The sequence below is a fragment of the Cololabis saira genome, chromosome 19 (genome assembly GCF_033807715.1).
Source record: "Cololabis saira isolate AMF1-May2022 chromosome 19, fColSai1.1, whole genome shotgun sequence".
Taxonomy (NCBI): Eukaryota; Metazoa; Chordata; class Actinopteri; order Beloniformes; family Belonidae; genus Cololabis; species Cololabis saira.
In genome coordinates, this window is record NC_084605.1 from 10,682,977 (window position 1) to 10,706,448 (window position 23,472).

The window sequence follows — 23,472 nt, forward strand, 5'->3', positions numbered from 1 at the left end:
GATGAGTTTTTAATTATCACTTTATTAGAGCTTATAACGTAAACAATAAATAAGACCAGAAGTGTTGTGACCGAGTGGACATGCCCATTTTATGTCATGAGACTTCCAACAGAGTCTGCTGACTGCATGGTGCCTATAGAGCGTGCTGGCAGCTGGAGGCACGTTGGGTTTTTCTTCTTTTTTTTTTAGTTCTGCCCCTATCAAATCATTTTTCAGCCCTACACCACGCTGTACAGAGCCCAGCTAAAGCAGGGAGGCTGCACGAGACACAAGCAACAAAGACTAGAATCCAAATAATGAGCTGGAAAGTCAATCATATGAAAATGGACAGGACACAAAAACACAACAGCTGAAAATATCCAATGATAACAAAAGAAAAAAAGTCACTTTAATACATACTTTATCTTTCAGAATAAATTCAAATATTTTAATGCTTCCCTCCATTTTAATTCAAACTCCTCTATATAGAGGTCCTTATTTTTCTGTATATTTATGACAATTCTTATTGTGTGTGTATGAGTGTTTGTTTGTTTTTTTTGTTTGTTTTGTTTTTGTTTTTATCTTCTTTTTTGATATGTTTTTTAGTGTTTTCTCCTCTCTTCTATTGGTTGGCTCACTATGGTTCCCCTCTCTCGTTGTGATCTCTCTCTCTCTCTTCTCCACCTCTTTCTCTTCAACCCTTGAGAGTTTCTTCTCCAACATCTCTATTTTTTCTTTGCGTCTATGCCACTGCCTGTTAAACAGAAAATAGATTAGTCAGATACATGTTTAGTGAGCGATTTAGACCAACACTGGACGATTGGGACGGCAGGCAGAAACTGGACAAACACGTGACCACTGCCAGAGAAAGCATCAGAAATTTCTACCAAAAATGATCTAAACTGATCTTAGCAAGAAAGCAGGCGCTACAAATGAAGCTGTCGATATCAAAACCATCTAAAACAATGAACATAATTCTATGCAAGTGCTGCTATTTTATCTTTTCAATGTAGAGGCCCAAAGATGAGGAATAAAGCTGCATTAGGTGGTAAATCAGTCATTTGTCCTTTTAATTTCTATGCTCCAGCTGAAAAGGATTACCGTATTTTCTGGACTATAAGCTGCTACTTTTTTCATAGGTTTTCAACCATGCAGCTTATACAAAGGTGCATCTATTCTGTGGATTTTTCTTCCACCGCTCGGGGCGCTCTAACCGGAATTAGAATCAAAACTAAGACAAAATAAATGCAAAGAGGAATACGCTACTTCTTCTTTAGCAGATAGAAGTAGGTACAAGCAGATTTCAAACAGATAAATAAATACCGGTTATTTTCTCTTGGTTCTGTCCGGTTTTAATCAGCAAAGTTGCTGCCGTGTTAAAAGACACTGTTAGGAAAGGATCTATTTAGGTACAAACATGTACATCATTTATAGTTCAAAATGGTTCTGTACATGTAGTAAATATCTAATCTAACAACATAAATATCTGCGTCTTGCATATCTTTTTTTTCTTTAAATAGAGCGGATGCGGCTTATATACAGGTGCGGCTTATAGTCCAGAAAATACGGTAAATGCACGATTTTGAATTCTGTTCCTTTGAAATTTCCCCATCTACTGCAATGTATAAATGTTAACTAGGAGGGGATGCGAAACGGCTGTGTGGAACAGGCACGGCTCATACTTTTACCACAGATAACTCAATCAAATTAAAACAAACAAACCAAAGGGGAAAATGCAGAGAGCAGCAGGTCAGACATGAACTCACCTCCTTGGTTTTCAAGAACAAAAATAACAGATACAGTCACATACAGCATCACCCCAGGATCTCCCCCAAATAAAGGTTGCCATGCCCAATTATCAGTTCATAGTTGTCATTTTCATGTTTGGTTGAACCCCAGAAATCCTCAATGACAGTTTTCTAACAGGTAGAAAACTGAGAGCAATACTGCACATAAAACAAGAAAACAATAGACCAACACACACAAACTATCGATACACAGTGAGGGCCACAAGCAGTGACAGCTGTGGCATACCTTGCTTTAGTTACAGGCAAACGGTGGTGGGTTTATTGTATTTATTCTGGAAATGAACAAAGAGGGGTAAGTGAATTAATGATCAGTGGAGAAGAGTGATAGTAATAACTCAGAACAGGCAGATGGAAACAGGATTAATTAATGTCATGATGAATTGGTAGATAAAAACAGTTAAATGTCAATGAAGTGACAGATCAAGAGGATAATAAAAATAAAATATTATATTAATTATTAATTATATTAATTAAAATAAGGGTGGATGTGTTTAAAAAGATGAGAGCATTCATGAATTAATGATTGAATAAAGGTAAAATGATCATCAGTTAAAGTTGGTAATATGATATCTGTTAGTTTGGAGTTGCAAAAAATGTAAGGCTACTTACTCTCAACGTAGTTGCGGGCAAAGAACTTCAGCACCTCATCAATGAGTATGACGGGGAAGGAAAGCTTCACCACCATCAACCACTGTTCCACGTTCAGATGGGTCAGCTTGAAGATCATCTGGGATGAGAAGAGGGATAGAGGAAGGGCTTGAGCTGGTGGAAACCTCACAAGATACAGCAGCCCAGAGGACAACACTTCAGTTGAAATGTTATTTATAAATGCAGAGTCTTAACTTACGGGCAGAGGGTCAACATAGATGATCATGAAGTGCAGGGACATGGACAAGGTCATGGCAGAAAGCAGCCAGAAGTTGCTCCATGGGGGCATACGCAGCAGAGACTGGTTCTCAGACAAGCTGGAAAAAGAAAGAACAGCGCACATTTGGTGCATGAGGCAAATATACAGAGGTGTCAAAAGTATTCACATTCATTACTCAGGTAGAAGTATAGATACTAGAGTTTAAAAATACTCCTGTAGAAGTTGAAGTATAATCTCAAGTAAAAGTATAAAAGTACCGGTTTCAAAACTACTTAAAGTATAAAGGTAAAAGTAATGTAAGGGGGAAAAAAGCCATTAAGGCTAAAAGCCATTGAAAATGAATGCATCTTAGTATAATTTCTACGACTATCTTTATTTCGATCATGTGCTCAATATGGTACACTCATTCATAGCATATCGTGTAATCATTTGGATCGAAAAGGAATAGGCTGAAGCTCTGAGTTTATAAATGCCTACCCTTTAACCTTCACATTATTATTATTTACACTTTCTACAACAAATGCTTTCTAGCATCTCCACCCAAAAAAGAAGAAAACACAAAACACAAAAAAAAAATATATGTAACAACAAAGAACCAGTAAGAAAAGAAAAAAGGAAAAATAAATAATAAATAGTCCCGATTAAAACAAGGACAAAAAGATGTGCAAATAATGCAAATATATTAAAGAACCATATATGTGTACTATTGAGCATTAACATGTGTTTCAGAGAGCAGACGCGTATAAACCAATAGGGTGTCGGAATGGTATTATGTTTATACTTCTCATCCAACCACAACCAAATTCACTCTATCCGGATGGAGCAATTTAACTGGATAGTTTTTTTTTTAAAAGGCCGAAATGAAATAGAGTAACAATGCTGTTTTTAAAATGTAAGGAGTAAAAAGTACAGATAATTGCGTGAAAATGTAAGGAGTAAAAGTAAAAAGTCGTCTGAAAAATAATTACTCCAGTGAAGTATAGATAACCAAAATTTCTACTTAAGTAAGGTAACGAAGTATTTGTACTTTGTTACGATTTTATTTCTTTGTAGACGGTCGTTTATTTTTATTAACTGACTACTATTATATATTTTCGCAGGATAAATATCACTGCTAAAAAGTATGATAGAAGATATTTATTCGGAGAATTTCAGTTTTGAATACGAGGATAGTGACAAAGTAAAACAGTTAAAAGAGAAGTGCTGACTTTTTCAGCACACTGGCGTAAATATCCGCGCCAATTTTAAAAAATAAATACACTTAATTGTACTGGAAAAATCTCTAAATCACAAAGAAACACTCTCGGATGTAATAAGAAAGATTTTGCCTTTAATTAAATTTCCTATAAAAAAGCGAAATATAAAAAAAAACATATTATCTTACATAATTTGGAGAAAAAAAACGAGAAATTTCAAGAAAAGATCCTGAAGAAATATATTTTACATAATTAGAGTGTAAACAAAGTGCATATTTCCTTTAAAATTAACTAAACTGATATTGAAGTAGATAACGACGAAGAGGCGTGTTTCTCTGGATGTTTGTCTTTTGAGCGGTACCTGTTGAGAGCGTTGCTCATCTCAATGGTGACCAGCACAGACAGGGCCATGGTCATGGGGGGAGATGCCTCAAAGATGTCACAGTCGATGCCGGTGAAGTCCTCGTTGTGTTCGTGGCACTGCATGAAGTGGGACTGCACCGCGGAGAGGTGTGTTAAATTACTGACTGCAGTTGCGTTTGTGCGCGGCAGGGCCAAAACAAATACAATATCTTACCAGCTGGTGGTAGGTGACGGCGGGGCCGGTTCTATCGTAGAGGAACCACCAGGCTGCACCACCGACGGTGGCGGCACCGACGTATCCTGGCAGGACGGGGATAACGGTGTCACTATAGCCAGGCAGTTTTTCCAAATTGTAAACAAAATTCAAGCCAAATTTTCCCAGGAATACTCACCACCAATAGCCATGTATCTGAAGAACAGCCAGCCAGAGATCAGGGGCTCCTTGGGGGAACGTGGGGGCTTGCCCATGATGTCCAGATCAGGGGGGTTGAAGCCCAGGGCGGTGGCGGGCAGACCATCAGTGACCAGGTTGACCCAGAGCAGCTGGACGGGGATCAGAGCCTCGGGCAGACCCAGGGCAGCAGTGAGGAAGATACTGAGGAGGGGCAGAGGGAAATAATAGTCAAAAAAGACAGCTAAGGTAAGTCTGTGGGAGAGAGAAGTACCCTGTTTAAAGGAGCTTGAGGCAGGATTTATGAAAAAAAATTGTATACGTTTTAAGTTTTCTAGTAATAATGTGAGATGAAGCGTTCCAAACCAAAACGAATGAGCCCTCTAGTGCAGGGGTCGGCAACCCAAAATGTTGAAAGAGCCATATTGGACCAAAAACACAAAAAACAAATATGTCTGGAGCCGCAAAAAATAAAAGGTCTTGTATAAACCTTAGAATGAAGACAAATGGTGAAAGGAGAAATGTCGAAAAAAAAGTCAAAATGTGGAGAAAAAAGTCAATATTTAGAGAAAAAAGTCAAAATGTTGAGATTAATGTTGAAGTACAATCTCGAGAAAAAAGTTCAAATGTTGAGAAAAAAGTCGAAATGTTGAGAAAAAAGTCGAAATGTTGAGAAAAAAGTTGAAATGTCGAGAAAAAAGCCGAAATGTCGAGATTAAAAAGGAAAGGAAAAAGGAAGAAAAAAAAGAGGAAAAAAAGGAAAGAAAGAAAAAAAGAGAAAAAAAGAGAAAATAAAGACAAAGAAAGAGAAAAAAAGGAAGAAAAAAAGAAGAAAAAATGGAAAAAAGAAGAAAAAAGCAAAAAAAAACAAGAAAAGAAAGAAAAAAAGGAAAAAAAGAGAAAAGAAAGAGAAAAAAAGAGAAAAAAAGGAAGAAAAAGGGGAAAAAAAGGAAAAAAAGGTGAAACATTTTTGAAAAAGCTCCAGGAGCCACTAGGGTGGCGCTAAAGAGCCGCATGCGGCTCTACAGCCGCGGGTTACCGACTCCTGCTCTAGTGTATCTCTCCGTTGCCTTGAACAGGCTGTGTGCTGCAAAATGTGCTGCAATTGTGGGGTCGAATTTCCTGCGCTGTCCTGCAGATGTGACGTCAAATGACGCTGCATGCGCGTTCTCCCCGTTCTCCCGTGCCGGCTTCACTGTTGGCTGCAGTACCCCCAACGGCCGTCGTGGTGAACGGTGGCGCTAGAGAGTCTCATTTCTTAAAAGGAGCCTCATGCTCCTTTAAGTGTGTGTCAGCCACCTACCAGACGACCTCACCAACGTTGGAGGAGATGAGGTAGCGGATGAACTGCTTCATGTTGTTGTAGATAGCTCTGCCCTCCTCAACAGCAGACACAATGGAAGAGAAGTTATCGTCAGCTAAGACCATCTCGGAGGCACTCTTGGCAACGGCAGTGCCAGAGCCCATAGCGATGCCGATCTCGGCCTTCTTCAGGGCTGGGGCATCGTTCACACCATCACCGGTCTGGGTTGGAAAACAGGAGTCACACCTTGTTAAAGTACTACCAAGGACACATGTATTCAGACACATTTGCCTTAAAAACACTACAGTAATGCGATCTCTGTGTCTGTACCGAGGGGCTCTCTTACCATAGCTGTGATGTCATCATGACCCTGCAGGAACTCAACAATCTTGGACTTGTGGGAAGGCTCAACACGGGCAAAGCAGTGGGCTCTGACCACGGCCTCGGACTGCTCGTGGAGGGGAAGATCGTCAAACTCACGTCCAGTGTAGGCCTTGCCCTCAACGTCCTCATCTTCAGAGAAGATGCCAATACGACGGCAGATGGCAATAGCAGTTCCCTTGTTGTCACCTGTCAAGCAGAAAAATAGATGTTTAGTAGAAAGTTAGTAAAGCTTCTTCACTGTAAAACAATGTGAAAATAAAGACATCAAAACCCACTTCCTTAAACAGCAAACTTGCTCACTGTTTCACTACTATTTTAAATGCACAATTCTGCTTGATTTGGTCAAGTTAGATCTTGACATTGGTACAACGTAACCAGTACTCGAGTTGTAAAAAAAAAATCAGGGGGGATGGTGGATTTTATCATATGGGGACAGATAATTTGTACTGATTACAAATAATATAATATATTACAAATAATAGCACTGACCAAAACACCTGCAGAAATACTGCAGGAATGACATAGCAGCAGTTAAATGCAGCCTTCTGTAAGATTTAAATATCCACTGGGCTTACATCTAATACATCAAAACACAACAATAAAAAACAGTTTTCTGAACTTATCAATATGACTCTGTCCTTCACAGGATAAGTAAAATGGATCACTGCAAAAACTTAAAATCTTAACAAGAATATTTGTCTTATTTCTAGTTAAAATGTCTAATTTTAGTAAAAACATCTCATTAAACTTAAAACAAGACTCATCACTGGAAAAAAAAAATTTCACCTGTTTCAAGTAGATTTTCACTTGAAAATCTGCCAGTGGAACAAGATTATTTTGCTTGTAATAAGAAGGTAAATCTTGTCCCACTGGCAGATTTTCCTACTTATTTCAAGTGAAAATTTACTTGAAACAGGTGAAAATTAAGTTATTTTTCTGGTGTTATTCTTCTGGTGATGGTCATGACTAAATGTTGAAATAGCAGTAAAACCACATTCATTGATGAAATGACATAAGGGATGGAAAGGCGGGATGGCAGTTTTACAGGGGGGATGATTTTGACCGTTTTTATTTCAGGGGGGGATGCCATCCCCCCTCATCCCCCCTCAACTCCAGTACTGAACGTAACTGGTAACTGTACCAACATTTTCATATCAATAATTTCAGCAGTTTTTTCTGAACTGACCGGTGATCATAATGACACGGATTCCAGCCTCTCTGCACAGCTGAATGGAGATGGAGACCTCCTTACGGGGGGGATCCAGCATACCCACGCAGCCAACGAAGGTCAGGTCAGTCTGAAGAGATGGTCGTGAAGAAAAGACGTTTAGTCAAGCAGTCACAGTCACAGACAAACACACATTTCAATAGCAAACTCATCGGGTATGAGTCCCACCTATGAACTAAAACTATGCACTACTGTAACTAAATTCAAAAATAAGTTCAAAAATTAAATATTAAATAAATATAAAACATTGATTGACACTGTAAGCCACTTGGTATGTTCAAAAAAATTTTTTTTTCTCTTTTTTACACACCCTACTCTCACCCTACCCTACACCTCTGCTCTCCGCGCTGTACAGTCTCTTGCCAAGAACCACTTCATTTATCACTTCTTGCAATTTATAGTATGTTTTTTGGTTTTGTTTTCGTCTCTGTTTTTTTGTCTTTGCTTACTTGTTACTTGTCCAATATATCCATTCTTTTTCAATGTTTGAACCCAAATTATTAGTTTTGTTTTGTATAAAACCTCCTGAGTCGAGGTTTATAAAAGGGTAGGCATAATAAGCCTTGGCTTCAGCCTATACCAGGGGTCGGCAACCCAAAATGTTGAAAGAGCCATATTGGACCAAAAACACAAAAAACAAATATGTCTGGAGCCGCAAAAAATGAAAAGTCTTAAAAAAATCTTCTTAGAAAATAGTCTTAGAAAAAATATTAGAGAGGGGAAGATTTTTTTTTATTTTGCACTTCAAGAAAAAAGTCGAAATGTCGAGATTAATGTTGAAATACAATTTCAAGAATAAAGTTGAAATTTCGCCTTTTTTCTCAATATTTCAACTTTATTCAAGAAATTTTGACTTTTTTCTTCAACATTTCGACTTTTTTCTCGAAATCGTACTTGAACATTGTCGACATTTAAACTTTTTTCTTGAAATTTCGATTTTTTTCTCGAAATTGTATTTCAGCAATCTTGAAATTTAAACTTTTTTCTCATCATTTCGACTTTTTTCTCGAAATTTCAACTTTTTTCTCGACATTTCAACTTTTTTCGCGACATTTCAACTTTTTTTTCCGTCATTTTGACTTTTTTCTCGAAGTGCACAATAAAAAAAAAATCTTCTCCTCTCAAATATTTTTTCTCCTGCATGGCCCTAATACTCTTCCTTACAAATCTTCGCTAATCTTCGTTAAAATGTTGAAATGTAATATTTATTCTACAAATTCTTACAGCATTGGAAAACGTTAAGAATGTTTTTGTCATGTTTCTCCTCCTACAGAAACCATATTAAAACAAAAAATGTATTTCCCTCCCCCATCGATTTCCATTTTCAAACAATTTTTAAAAAGCTCCGGGAGCCACTAGGGCGGCGCTAAAGAGCTCTGGAGCCGCGGGTTGCCGACCCCCGGCCTATACCTTTTCGGTGCCACTCAAAATATTGGACCTTTTTTTTTTATGTTGTACTATGTTGTATCCAAATGGACCGAAATAAAAAAACTCAAATCAAAAATCAAACCTCATAATCAGCGAACTTGGTGGCGTCCTCGAGGACCATCTCCTCAGGCCTCAGTGGGCTGTCACGGGTGGCCAGAGCCAGGCAACGCAGAGTGTCACGGCCGGTACCCCAGTCCCTCATGACACCCAAGATCTTGTCCTTGATGGCGTTGGTGAAGGGGACACGGGTGGTGCCGACGCGGACATATGCGCACCTGTCAATCACACCCTCAGGGGCTCCCTGTGGACACGGCAGCGTGGTTATTTTGGGTTTTATTGAATGAAGTATGCTTTAAGACAGTGACGAAGAAAAAAAAGTTGGGACTGACCTTAACAAACATCTTAGCACCGCTGTCGCCCTTGGTTGGAGTGCAATATACGGACATGGACTTCCTGTCACGGGAGAACTCCAGAGTAAACTTCTTCTTCATGAGCTGCTTCACCACCTGTTGAGGTTCACGGGAAGGAGAGATTTGTTTTCTGGCTTTTTCAATCAGACACCTATAGACCCTCTAAAGCACATGTGTCAAACTCATTTTGCTTGGAGGGCCGGATTTGACCAATTTTTTTCTCGCACGCTCAAAATAACAAAAACGGTGCAAATTTTTTTTTTTAATTCTTTTTTTTTTTTTACTATTGTTATCTAATCCAATATCAGTTTAGTTCATTTTAAAGGAAATATGCATTTTGTTTACACTCTAATTATGTAAAATATATTTCTTGAGGATCTTTTCTTGAAATTTCTCGGTTTTTTTTTCAAATTATGTAAGATACTTTTAATATCATTTTACAAAGATAAACAGAAAGAAGTATGTTTTTTTTAAATATTTCGCTTTTTTATAGGAAATTTTATTAAAAGCAAAATCTTTCTTATTACAGAGTGTTTCTTTGTGATTTAGAGATTTTTCCAGTACAATTAAGTGTATTTATTTTTAAAAATTGGCGCGGATATTTACGCCAGTGTGCCGAAAAAGTCAGCACTTCTCTTTTAACTGTTTTACTTTGTCACTATCCTCGTATTCAAAACTGAAATTCTCCGAATAAATATCTTCTATCATCTTTTTTAGCAGTGATATTTTTCCTGCGAAAATATATAATAGTAGTCAGTTAATAAAAATAAACGACCATCTACAAAGAAATAAAATCGGCAAATGCATTCTAGAAAACTAAAAAAATGTCAAAAGCTGCTCTCTTTGTGGAATAACGATGGATTTGTAGAAGAAATATATTATCGGGTATGACGCGATTCATGGCAATTATTTATGCCTTCCTTTTTAGTAAATTAACATTTCGGTTTTTTGCGTTGGAAACTTCTCGCGGGCCGCATGAAAATCTCTCTCGGGCCGCACATTTGACACACCTGCTCTAAAGCGATAGTTAGTGAGTGAAAACTAAACTGTGACATAGACTTACGGCACAGCAAGCGTTGGCTCTCTCAATCCTGGACAGGTTCTTCACGTTGGAATTGAACACGTTCATCTTCTCAACCAGGCAGCACAGAGCGGTCTCAGTAGCCTCACCGACCTTCTCATAGATCTTCTTGGACTGGAAAAGACAAAAGAGGATAATGGGATGATGTCACAATGTGGATGGACACCAAGTTTAAATGCAGCACACAGAAAGCCATGAGTTTTACATCATTGTAGTCCAGAGAGGAGTCATTGCACAGGGCGCAGATGGTTGCGAGCTCGACCAGGCCGTCAATTTGGCTGCAGTTTGTCTTGGAACCTCCCTGAGTACTGATGGACAAGGAGACAATTGCAAACAAATTAGATGTGTTCCATTCACACAAAGTGCTCGTGAACAATGATTCACGGTAGTTTAGACCAACTTACACCTCGCCCTCTGGGGTGTATTTGGAGCCAGAGATATCATAGGCATCAAGTTCAACGTGATCTCCTTCAACATCCTTCACAACGAACATCTACGGATGGAACAAAGAGCTGAGTTTGAGGGAGTCTTAATTTAAAACTGCCTTTGAGCACACGTTTACTTCTTTGAGGAGATACTGACCTTGGTCACACACATCTGGTTGGTGGTGAGGGTGCCGGTCTTGTCAGAGCAGATGACGGAGGTGCAGCCCAGGGTCTCCACGGAGGGCAGGCTTCTGACGATAGCGTTCTTCTTGGCCATACGGCGGGTACCGAGAGCCAGGCAGGTGGTGATGACAGCGGGCAGACCTGAGAACCATTAAAGACGTTTTCACAAATTAGACACTGTGTTAAAAAGGTGGTTACTGTCGGTCAGGACAGAAGTCCAATTGAATGCTACTTATATTTACCCAAAATACATCATAAGGCTTCAAGATGGTATGATATGTGATTATTTTACACCCTCAAGACTTAACAGAATGGGACTAATTGATAATGATTTATGCTGGATAGGGCTGTTCGATTTTGCCCAAAAATAAAATCTCGATTTTTTTCTCTCAAAATCCGATTTTCGATTACGATTACGATTATTTTGTGAATTGACAAAAGGCAAAGAAATTATTTCAAATATGCGTTTTTTTTATTGAACATTTGCCCCATTGGGCTTTAAGTGCAAACGTTGCTCTTATTAAACCAAAAATGAATGAATAAAGTGCAAAACTCTGTAAAATAAGTTGAAAAAAGTTTTAAAAAATATAATAAAATATAAAGTTTTATCTCTGAAAAAAAAATCAGCAAATCAGCACTTGCAAACATACAGTAAGTTATATTTCCAATTAAATAAAATAAGACATTTTCTAATTAAACTAAACTGGGTCTTTGCATGCTAAATAATAATGCAACCCATGAAGGAGGTAGAGGTGTGTAATGTCAGTCATTACATTTGCTATTCACATTTGCAAGTTTTTTGCAAGGAACACGAGCCGGTCTACGGCATCTGGCTTGAGGGATGCCCGGTGGCATGTTACAACGCCCCCTCCTGCACTAAAGAGCCTCTCCGATGGGGCACTTGTCGCAGGTATTGAGAGGTATTTCCATCAATCATTAATATGGTATCAATCATTAATATGTGCGCAGACAAGGGAAAAAAATAAATAAATAAAAAAAAATAAATAAAAAAAAGTGAAAAATCGATTTTACGATTTTCACGTTTTAACATCGTTCTAATTACATAATCGCGATTACGATTTAAAATCGATTAATCGAACAGCCCTAATGCTGGAAGTGTGGGGTAGAAAGGGGCACTTTTATGCATGCATTATGGGAATGCTCTAAGATCCTCCCCTTATGGGAAAAATTGATAGAATGTATGAGTAAATCATTAAATTGTGAACTTCCCAGATCACCAAGACTATGCCTCCTTGGAGACAGAACGGTGGTACCTTTGTTGGACAAATATTGTTTTAGAATATTAAAAACTGACCTAATAACATGTGCACGGACTATTTTGAGATGTTGGAGGGAACCACAAGCCCCCACACTGAGTATGTGGAAAACACAGATGATGGAGACAGTGGCGTGTGAGAGGATGCTGGGAAGATTAAACTGTGAAAATGATATGGTAAAAGAAAAATTGAATACTTTTTGTAGACAGATGTGTTAATTTGACTTACTTACCTGTGTGTCTTAATTTTAGTTAATTTATTTTTAGATTTTTCAAATTTACTTTTTTTTTTTTTCTCTCTATTAATATAATTTGTTTTGTTTTTTGCTATTTTTGGCCTCCATGATGTCTAGGGTTGCCACCCGTCCCGTAAAATACGGAATTGTCCTTTATTTGAGAAAAAAATGTTGCGTCCCGTATTGAACTAATACGGGACACGATTTGTACCGTATTTTCATTAACTTTTACACCATATTCTAGTTGAATTATTGAAATAAATTAACTTTTACACCATATTCTAGTTGAATTATTGAAATAAATTAACTTTTACACCATGTTCTAGTTGAATTATTGAAATAAGTTAACTTTTACACCATATTCTAGTTGAATTATTGAAATAAGTTAACTTTTACACCATATTCTAGTTGAATTATTGAAATAAGTTAACTTTTACACCATATTCTAGTTGAATTATTGAAATAAGTTAACTTTTACACCATATTCTAGTTGAATTATTGAAATAAATTAACTTTTACACCATATTCTAGTTGAATTATTGAAATAAATTAACTTTTACACCATATTCTAGTTGAATTATTGAAATAAATTAACTTTTACACCATATTCTAGTTGAATTATTGAAATAAATTAACTTTTACACCATATTCTAGTTGAATTATTGAAATAAATTAACTTTTACACCATATTCTAGTTGAATTATTGAAATAAATTAACTTTTACACCATATTCTAGTTGAATTATTGAAATAAATTAACTTTTACACCATGTTCTAGTTGAATTATTGAAATAAATTAACTTTTACACCATATTCTAGTTGAATTATTGAAATAAGTTAACTTTTACACCATATTCTAGTTGAATTATTGAAATAAGTTAACTTTTACACCATATTCTAGTTGAATTATTGAAATAAATTAACTTTTACACCATATTCTAGTTGAATTATTGAAATAAGTTAACTTTTACACCATATTCTAGTTGAATTATTGAAATAAATTAACTTTTACACCATATTCTAGTTGAATTATTGAAATAAATTAACTTTTACACCATATTCTAGTTGAATTATTGAAATAAATTAACTTTTACACCATATTCTAGTTGAATTATTGAAATAAATTAACTTTTACACCATATTCTAGTTGAATTATTGAAATAAATTAACTTTTACACCATATTCTAGTTGAATTATTGAAATAAATTAACTTTTACACCATATTCTTCACCTGTAGGCTATATTCTACATCTGGGCTGATGTGGACATACATAGCATAGGAGGATATTTCAGTTGCTAGTACGGTTGTCTGTCTCTACAATCAGGCAAGTTCAATGCTATTAAAGCACTTTAAACTTTAAATCAAAGCATTTAGTTTTTTCATATAAAATAAACAAATTTTTATTCAGTTTAGAAGTTTTGGGGCTTTTTTTTGGCTCCTGCGCTGCTGAAATCGGGGCGTCCCTTATTTCTATTTCTGAAAGGTGGCAACCCTAATGATGTCTGTGGTGTTTGATGTTCGTTTTGTGTGTTGCAATAATGAAAAAATAATAAAAACTTTGAATTACAAAAAAAAGACGTTTTCAGTGAAGCAATGAACGAGCGCAGGAAGAGAAAAGAAGACGGAGATTGAGACTCCTGCTCCCTCACCCTCGGGGATGGCAGCCACAGCCAGAGCAACAGCGATCTTGAAGTAGTAGACGGCACCGCGGATCCAGGAGCCGCCGTGGACGGGGTCGTTGAAGTGGCCGATGTTGATAGCCCAGACAGCAACGCAGATCAGGGAGATAACCTTGGACAGCTGCTCGCCGAACTCGTCCAGCTTGGCCTGAAGGGGAGTCTTCTCCTGCTCGGTGGCGGCCATCTGGTCACGGATCTTGCCAATCTCGGTGGAGACTCCAGTGGCCACAGCCAGGCCGATGGCCTTGCCAGCAGCGATGTTTGTGCCCTGCACGAGAGCCACGGGGGGGGGAAATATTTATATTTATATTTATTTATATTATTTATTTATAATATTATTTATTTATAATATATATTTTATATTATATATTATTATTTATTTATTATTCTTTATTTCATTCAAAAAAAAAACAATTTAATACAAACACAAATACAAATGTTCCTAACTTATGAATGAAAAGGGAGCAGAAAGAAGAAGAATCTTATCTGATCTGCCCCTTTCACAAATAACATAAATTAAAAATAAATAAAAAAAACAACAACTAAGTGAATAAAAACAACTAAAATAAAATTAAAATAACATTAAATAAAATTACCACCGCCTACGGGTATGTCAATCAAACTCAACATTTTTCGTTATATTTCCTTAACATACAGGCTTTAATTGTTCTTTTGAATGTAATGTTTGATTTGGATTCTTTGTTTTCTTTGTTCAGATTGTTCCATAAATTGATTCTTTTCACAGAAACACAATGTTCCATCAATTTTGTCCTGCATCTTGGTTTTATAAAAATCTCTGTTCCTTTTAAGTTATACTTGCTTTATCTTTTTTCAAATCTTTTCTGAATGTTGATTGGTAAAGTTTTTTTTTATGAGCTTTAAACATAATTTGCAGAATACTATGGTCTACTAGTTCATGAAATTTCAACCAATTTAACTGAAGGAATAATGGATTTGTTGGATCTCTATATCGTTTTCTACTGATTATCCTTATGGCTCTTTTTTGCAGAAAGAAAATTGATTGAATATAAATGTTTTACAGGCATTTCCCCAAACTTCAACACAGTAGGTCAGATATGGAACAATCAGAGTGTTATATAAAATGTACAATGCTTTGTTGTCCAATAAATCCTTAACTTTGTGTAACAGAGCAATTGTTTTTGATATTTTTGTCTTTGTATAATTGATATGTGATTTCCAATTCAAATTCTCATCCAGCATGACACCCAAAAACTTGGTTTCCATTACTCTATTAATTTCAATACCATCTATATTCATTGAAGTGTCCGTTTCTCTTTTTCTGTTACTGAAATGAAGCAAGGGATAACAGGACTGAAGATAAACCACATAGCGGTGGCAGACTCACAGAGAAAAGCATGTTCTTCTTGTCCTGGTTGACGGCTCTGGGGTCGGGAACAGCCTCGGTGTGCTTGATCACACTGACGGACTCACCTGAGAGGCAGAAAAAACACAAGATTTGTTTCAAAACTGCTGTGAGAAAAGCGAAAGCAAAACAACTACAGGCTGATTTTCTTGGAGAGCTTACCAGTAAGGATGGACTGGTCAACACGGAGGGTGGTGGACTTGATGGAAATGATCCTGATGTCAGCTGGGACTTTGTCACCAACTGTGGGAATTACAAAGAACTGTTTAATAAATTGTCTGAACAGAAGGCATGAGTATGATCTTACTGACATTAAACCATTGGGACAAGAGTGTATTTGTGGATGATTTTCATGGCACACTGGGTTGCAAAATATGTATTTAAAATATATAAATGTAAGCCACATAAAATAAGTCAAAATTTCATAAAAACATAGTAGAACAGATGATTTATTGTAAAAACTTTTTAGGAATATTGTTTGAGTTTGGATGTTTTCCAGCGTTCTCTGAAGGATGCTGTTTTTTTTAATGTGTTGAATTTTTGTGAAATGTACCCCAACTCATATGTTCATGTGGGTATGTCATTTTTTTTTTGTTTTACTACTATGTTGGGAAATTTTGTCTATTTTTTTTCAGTTTTTTTTTTTTACAATCAAGTCAATCAGTCCAATCTTGTTGTCATTTGCCTAACTTTAAACCCTCAGCACTTTAATCGTAACCAGCACTTTAACTTACTCTGGCACTTTACCGCCTACACTTTTAACTGCTAAATGTGAAACTATGTGTGTAATGTATTCACTATTGTAATATATGTAAATGTCTAAGATCGTGTTAGTATGAAGATTGAGATTGTCAGGTTGTTCTCCTGTTCCTTCTATCTTAAATAGAAGCAAAATAACAGGAAAAGAAACTTTTTGCACGCTTTATTTGTATTTGTTCTAACTTGTTGTTTAACTTGTCTTTCTTTTATATTTTTAGCCGGGGGACTGCCAATGGAAACTAGCTCTGTAGCTAAAATTGGGTGCATTTGCAACTGTGTCACCATTAATTTCACCTTAATTATATTAAAAGTGAGGGGAACCCATCGGAAACCTAACTGGTACTTCTATAAATCATTCTCAACAATAAATCCTCTTCAAATCTTACTCATTATTTTACAATTGTGCAAAGCTGCAACTGGCACATGCTTTCATGCTTTGACCAAATGACAGGGAAGCACGTGTGTGTGTGTGTGTGTGTGTGTGTGTGTGTGTGTGTGTGTGTGTGTGTGTGTGTGTGTGTGTTGGGGGGGGCTGGGGCTGCAGCTGCCAATGGTGAGGGTGTTATTTTACTAGGATTTCCACAGTTGGCACATTTCACAGCAGCACTGCTCTGCGCTGCATCGCTCTTATTCCCTTAAAAAGACACCATCCCTTGATATCTCTCTTCACAAGTCACATACTGCTAGGGTTGCCACCTTTCAGAAATAGAAATAAGGGACGCCCTGATTTCAGCAGCACAGGAGCCAAAAAAAAAGCCCCAAAACTTCTAAACTGAATAAAAATGTGTTTATTTTATATGAAAAAACTAAATGCTTTGATTTAAAGTTTAAAGTGCTTTAATAGCATTGAACTTGCATGACTGTATAGACAGCCAACCATACTAGCAACTGAAATATCCTCCTATGCTATGTATGTCCACATCAGCCCAGATGTATAATATAGCCTACAGGTGAAGAATATGGTGTAAAAGTTAATTTATTTCAATAATTCAACTAGAATATGGTGTAAAAGTTAATTTATTTCAATAATTCAACTAGAATATGGTGTAAAAGTTAATTTATTTCAATAATTCAACTAAAATATGGTGTAAAAGTTCATTTGTTTCAATAATTCAACTAGAATATGGTGTAAAAGTTAATTTATTTCAATAATTCAACTAGAATATGGTGTAAAAGTTAACTTATTTCAATAATTCAACTAGAATATGGGGTAAAGGTTCATTTATTTCAATAATTCAACTAGAATATGGTGTAAAAGTTAATGAAAATACGGTACAAATCGTGTCCCGTATTAGTTCAATACGGGACGCAACATTTTTTTCTCAAATAAAGGACAATTCCGTATTTTACGGGACGGGTGGCAACCCTACATACTGCACATCCTGATTGAGCTTCTGCCTCTCATTCCCTAGATCAGACCTGTAATCCCGCAGTATTATCTTATGATCGTGTAATAGCCTAACGGGAATGTCATTACCCTCGGTGGAATGTTTACCCGACACACCGAGAGAAAACAGTCAACACACTCCCAGTGTAGAGTCTTGGCAGTTCTTACCGGATACTTCCACAACGTCTCCTGGGACAATATCTCTGGCCTTGATCCTCTGCACACTCTTTCTGTCAGAACGGTAAACTTTGCCCATCTCAGGCTCGTACTCCTTAAGAGCCTCGATGGCATCTTCAGCGTTACGCTCCTAGACCGCCCACAAGAAGACGCAGAGTGAGAAACAGAAAAGTCAAAAAAGAAAAATGCATACAAACGCTTGAAAGCTTGAAGGCACGCCAGCTCGCCTGTTTGTCCTTGTCTGAATGTAAACTATGCTTGTTTTGCTTTTGGTCTGGCAACAGCAGGATCATCTAAGAGGTTTTGAATTTTTACAAACAGCAATTACACCGTGCTATTAGTGAGGACACACGAGTAGGTCAGTGTCATCTGACCTGCTACGCTCCCTCTTGGCCCACCATAAGACCTTAAGCTGCCTTTTATTAGTGTTCCCAATAAAGATAGTTGTATGCGTGGAAATTGGAGTGTATGAATAATATCATTTAGGATCTCTACAATTTGATCTGAGGTGCTCTATATATGATATGCTTTATATATATATATATATATATATATATATATATATATATATATATATATATATATATATATATATATATATATATATATATACTAGGGGTGTAACAATATATCGTGCCAGGAAATTTCGCGATACAAAAACGTCATAATACGTGTCGTGGAGGTGACAAAGTGTATCGCGATATTGGATTATTAAAATTAATCTTGTGTTGACTAGTACTGTATTACCAAAATAACCTTAACAAAAATAAATCTCCTCTTACACGTATAAGGTGAGCATGAATCTATCTTTTTTATGATGTAAAATTGTATGTATTTATTTACTTTTATTTATTTAATTTTAGAAAAAAGAAGAAAGAAGTAAAATCATACATGAGAGAAACTATTCAGTTTGTGGCAAAATATTTTCTACTTGTATGAAACTGAAGATGCATAATGCAAACCTGACATTTACTTTTAGTTCAGTTTGTGGAAAATGGTTGGCCTGGCTTTCTCTTTAAAACTTAAACAGTTATAAAGCATTACAAACTGTAACAATAGGGCCAACGCACAGCATTGTTTTGTATTTTGTGTCTTTCAAATAAAAGACAATTTTTTCCAGTCATATGTTCCTCATTCAAGGTTGTTAAAAAATACTGCTATAATATCGTATCGTTATCGTGACCTCAGTATCGTGTATCGTACCGTATCGTGAGATTAGTGTATCGTTACACCCCTAATATATACATACATAGCAATTTGGTTAAGCCAGTTGTTTAAGTGAGGAAACAAGAAGGAAGCTGCTGATTTGGACACTTGCTACAGACGTTATGATGGTAAGGTTCCCTCCATAAGGAGCAGTGTCACTCCTTATTCACAAGATAAGATGTGGTTTGCTCAACGCACAAACTATTTTGAGCGTCCGAGGGATCTAGTGGAGCAACCGCGCCTTGACAGAGAACCTGGCAGTAACTGGAACCTGTGTACTTTCTGTCACCAGTGCAATGGATACGTGTCATTGCTCAATGCTCCGGGCCCGGCCACTCACCTGCCACACTCCAACAACAGCGTTAGCGATGAGGATAAGAAGGATGACGAAGGGCTCGACGAAGGCGGTGACGGTCTCCTCACCTTCCTCAAACCAGGCCAGCACCTGCGGCCCGAGTGGGAAAGAGTCAGTAAATATGATGGAGACAACGCTGACATGAGACCATATTGCTCCTGCACTGTGAATTTGTTTTTCTTTTTGAATCAAGCTGTCATGAAAGGACTCCTAACAAGCACACGCCTTTGTACAAATGTGTAATATCTGGAAATGCAGCAAGCTATGAATTTTAAGGACTGTAACTCTTATAATAAAAGGGGAAATTGAGTTGTAAATGTACTTATCATGCTTTTGCATGTCAGCTGGACATTACAGGACTGTCTCAGAAAATTAGAATATTGTGATTTTCTGTAATGCAATTACAAAAACAAAAATGTCATACATTCTGGATTCATTACAAATCAACTGAAATATTGCAAGCCTTTTATTATTTTAATATTGCTGATCATGGCTTAAAGCTTAAGAAAACTCAAATATCCTATCTCAAAAAATTAGAATATTCTGGGAAACTTAATCTTAAACTGTAAGCCATAATCAGCAATATTAAAATAATAAAAGGCTTGCAATATTTCAGTTGATTTGTAATGAATCCAGAATGTATTTTGTTTTTTTAATTGCATTACAGAAAATAAAGAACTTTATCACAGTATTCTAATTTTCTGAGACAGTCCTGTATAAATGTGCCTTAGGGAGGTTTTTGAACATATTTTCAAATCATATTTTCACTATGTTTTTAAATGTAATCATAAAAGATTACATTTGGGCTATTGATCTGGGCCCATAGTTCCTCTCGCCCCCTGACTTCAGCCCTCCTTCTGAGGAGGCCCTCCTTTCCTCTCCTTCCTTCAGGTCTGACCTTTCCTGGAGGATTCGGTTTCTCTTCTCAGCTTGAGACGTTTCTTAAAATAAACCTCTGCTCCTCGGCCCCCCTACACTTTCCTGATCCTTGTCTCTCACTGGCTCCTCAATATTCGCCTTCTAAGGCTATCGTGACAGCTGCCCAGAGGGGCGAAAACCGGCCATAGTAATTAATACACCTCCTACAAGCCTTTGAAATCCATCTTCCTCTTCTCAAGTTGTCGTCTTCAAAAATACATAGAGGAGTGGAGGGAGGGATGAGGAGGTGTCTTGACAAAGTGGCTACAAAGTCACAATCAACTACACTGAGCCGACTTACTGGCCTGATTAACGTGATCAGCCTCAGAATGATTGCAATTAATCCTGCGACAAATAAACGTCTTAGAAACTGAGCTAAATTGTGTATATTGGACAAGACTGAGATTATTGATGAGAATAATGAAGACTGTTGGTATAAGCGCTTGAAAGGCCAAATCTGCAGATTAATCTGTTACTATTACGTCAGTTATTCCAACTTGTATTAATTACTTACAAAGGAGATGCAGGCAGCCAGCAGCAGGATCCTGACAAGCAAATCCTCAAACTGCTCAATGATCAGGTCCCAAATGCTCTTGCCTGAGTGACACAAAGAGATGAGAAATAATAAGTTAAATGTAATAAATAAAATAAAAAAATTAAAAAAAAACATTCAAAAGTGCCACATTTCCGGCAAAAAGTCTCATAATTGCTGCCAAGTGTGATGGTGAAGCTGTGTTTGCCAGTGACTGATTGACAGTTTCCGTAAGTATAGAATCGTAATTGGTGGATTACACAATAAAAATCTAGAAAAATGTAGATTACACAATAAAAATGTAGCCTGCACATTTTAATTCAAGCTCCTATGTGGAGGAGAGCGAGCTGAGGCCAAATCAGCTGTCTGACAGTTCTTGTTCACTTTGAGCACATTTGATAGATGTACTTGGATGCACACTCACCTTCCTCAGCGGGCAGCTCTGGTGTTCATGAGTGAAGCAGGCAGCGCGTTGGGCGAGCATAGCAGGGAAAAAACAAAAAAACACGGTTAGTTGGTGTTCATGAAACAAAGCTTTATCAGAGATTTTGAGCAGGGGTTTCCACAAAAGTGATTACAAGCACAAACTAGTGATTCCTTCAAACAATGCAGATAAATCAGAAGGCTTCTCACTTCCCACTTCATCTCCAACATAGGCCTGAAAATCTCCACGAAGAAGCAGCTCACAAAAATATTCTGAGGAAATGTGACCAAGACCAAAGCCGCAAACACTAACTGCTTTTGCAGAGACTTTACTGTCTAGTTTGCAATACCAGTGGTTATTGATCAGTAATCATGTTGCAGATTGTTTACCCTATTCGCCTAAAAAGACCTCCCCATTTGACCAAGCCTAAAATTATCCACCTCTCCTGTCAAAGCCTGCCCATATATCATCCCAGGAAGCTTCTTGAGCCGTCACCTGTCCCTCTTGCTTTCCAGCCATCATCTTTGGACGTCTTTAAATAGCTCCTCAAACCCCTCAAAGTCTCTGCTTCTCCATGTCTCTGCATGTCTACCAGCTGCTGCATGTCCTTTCTGAAACAGCATCTCTGGAAGCTCCACTGGTGTTAAGTCAGGGGAAAACCTTTCTGAGATTAGATTCTAACTGTAAGTGTGTAGGTTTCTCTGTTGGGGCCTACTTGCCCAAAGACATGAGCCCGCACCCCGTCCCCTGACGATCACACTCTCACCATTGTGGCCGTACTTGTCCAGGTTCTTCTTGAACTGTTCGGGAGAAAGGCCGATGTTCTCATTCACCCCGAAGTAGGCCAGGCATTCTGCCGTGTTCTTGGCGTGTGCTTGTTCCATCTTTTCTGGACAGACAAGGGATTGGCCAGCTAACCGTCCCTATCCGTATATTTTCTTTACTTCTTTGTTGTTCTCAGTAGTTCTCACCCTTGTTCCTCCACCCTCACCTTGAAGTGTGGCACTCTCCAATTCAGGAGTGCTGGACTGACAGAAAGAGCGAATAGGCGCATACATGTTGAGGGTTTTATACTACCAGAAGGCTCGGGATGGGAGGGACACCCCACTGAGACATGCCTCCAAATACCAGCATGGACGGACATGGGGGGGGGGGTGTAAAGGTGGGGCTTGAGGTGGAGCAATGGGGAGGTGAGATCGTTGGACTTGGGCAGGAACTAGAGGCACGTGGCATTGGTTTTGGAAAGGAGGTGATGCAGGAGAGCGGTGGTGCAGGGGCGAGCCGGGGTGGGGGACAGGGGGGCGGTCGCTTGTGCCGTAGATGAGAATGAGATCTGTTTTTGGAACATGCATGGTCAGTGGAATAAGACGAAGGGAGAAGGTGAGAGAGTAAGACAGGAGATCATCTGAGGGGGACAGCGATGAAGGGGAGTGGGGAGGAGGGGGGGTCACATTGAGTGACGGCTCAACTGGTTTCTGCTGAGGAAGGCGGCCAACTCATATAGAGAGAACACTGCACACAACGTAGGAAAGAAAAGGCAGTCACAATTTAAGCCGGTGGGGCTTTCACATGGAGAGCAGGAGCGAGGACTTGTCAGTGGGAACGGAGCTCAATGTTGCGCAGCAAAGTCTCCCGTCACCAGCACCTGCACAGTCATTACAAGTTTTACAGAAACACTTTTAATAAGTTCAGGCCTGATAATGAACCCAGTTAAGTGAGTCGTGAGGACGGCAGAAGAGAGGAAAGTGAGCGTGTAGCAGGGGAATCATCAACGAGAGACAGGAATGCCCAGGGGACGGCCAGAGTGTCAGAACATCGCATTGCAGAGGAGACGCCGTGGGCTGCAGATCCAAGAGGATCAAGTTTTATTACTTTTTTTAACATTAAATGTAAGGCATCCAGGAGGTATGGTGGAGCTCCAGTAGATAAATGATCCACCAGCAAGCTGTTATCCATCGTTCACAATGGCCTCTTTTCTGAAAACAGCAATTAATGAGTCTTCGTGTGGTAGAAAAAAGTAAAAGGTATTTCGTAACACACAGATCTGTTGATTTATTAGTTGTTTTAAGAGCAGTAAACAGCCTTATGGGCG

The 23,472-nt window shown here is 38.0% G+C and overlaps 1 protein-coding gene across 2 annotated transcripts; it reads right to left on the minus strand.

Moving 5' to 3' along the window:
* Positions 1–2: 2 nt before the first annotated feature.
* On the minus strand, positions 3–22,432 carry atp2a1l (ATPase sarcoplasmic/endoplasmic reticulum Ca2+ transporting 1, like). 2 transcript variants are annotated; one of them, XM_061708007.1, is made up of 24 exons: positions 22,147–22,432; positions 21,381–21,398; positions 20,939–21,021; positions 19,492–19,596; positions 17,937–18,075; positions 15,785–15,865; positions 15,605–15,690; positions 14,209–14,506; positions 11,022–11,188; positions 10,844–10,932; positions 10,645–10,747; positions 10,422–10,553; positions 9,338–9,454; positions 9,031–9,249; positions 7,479–7,590; positions 6,255–6,478; positions 5,909–6,129; positions 4,607–4,809; positions 4,429–4,514; positions 4,213–4,346; positions 2,635–2,752; positions 2,397–2,514; positions 2,014–2,059; positions 3–733 (listed from the first exon to the last, which is right to left on the minus strand). In XM_061708007.1, the coding sequence occupies exons 1-23, from the start codon at positions 22,262–22,264 to the stop codon at positions 2,055–2,057; spliced, it is 2,976 nt and encodes a 991-aa protein (XP_061563991.1). In that variant the 5' UTR covers positions 22,265–22,432; the 3' UTR covers positions 3–733; positions 2,014–2,054. The 2 variants fall into 2 exon arrangements, with proteins under 2 accessions (XP_061563991.1, XP_061563990.1); XM_061708006.1 differs by lacking the exon at positions 2,014–2,059.
* Positions 22,433–23,472: the final 1,040 nt, after the last annotated feature.

What these genes read in the sequence shown, in the direction of transcription:
- atp2a1l (XM_061708006.1), bottom strand. Translation starts at nt 22,264, where the DNA reads ATGGAACAAGCACACGCCAAGAACACGGCAGAATGCCTGGCCTACTTC. An exon ending in TGACCAGTCCATCCTTACTG is followed by an intron (nt 15,691 to 15,784) that starts GTAAGCTCTCCA and finishes TCTGCCTCTCAG; the next exon opens with GTGAGTCCGTCAGTGTGATC. An exon ending in TACACCCCAGAGGGCGAGGT is followed by an intron (nt 10,748 to 10,843) that starts GTAAGTTGGTCT and finishes CTTGTCCATCAG; the next exon opens with TACTCAGGGAGGTTCCAAGA.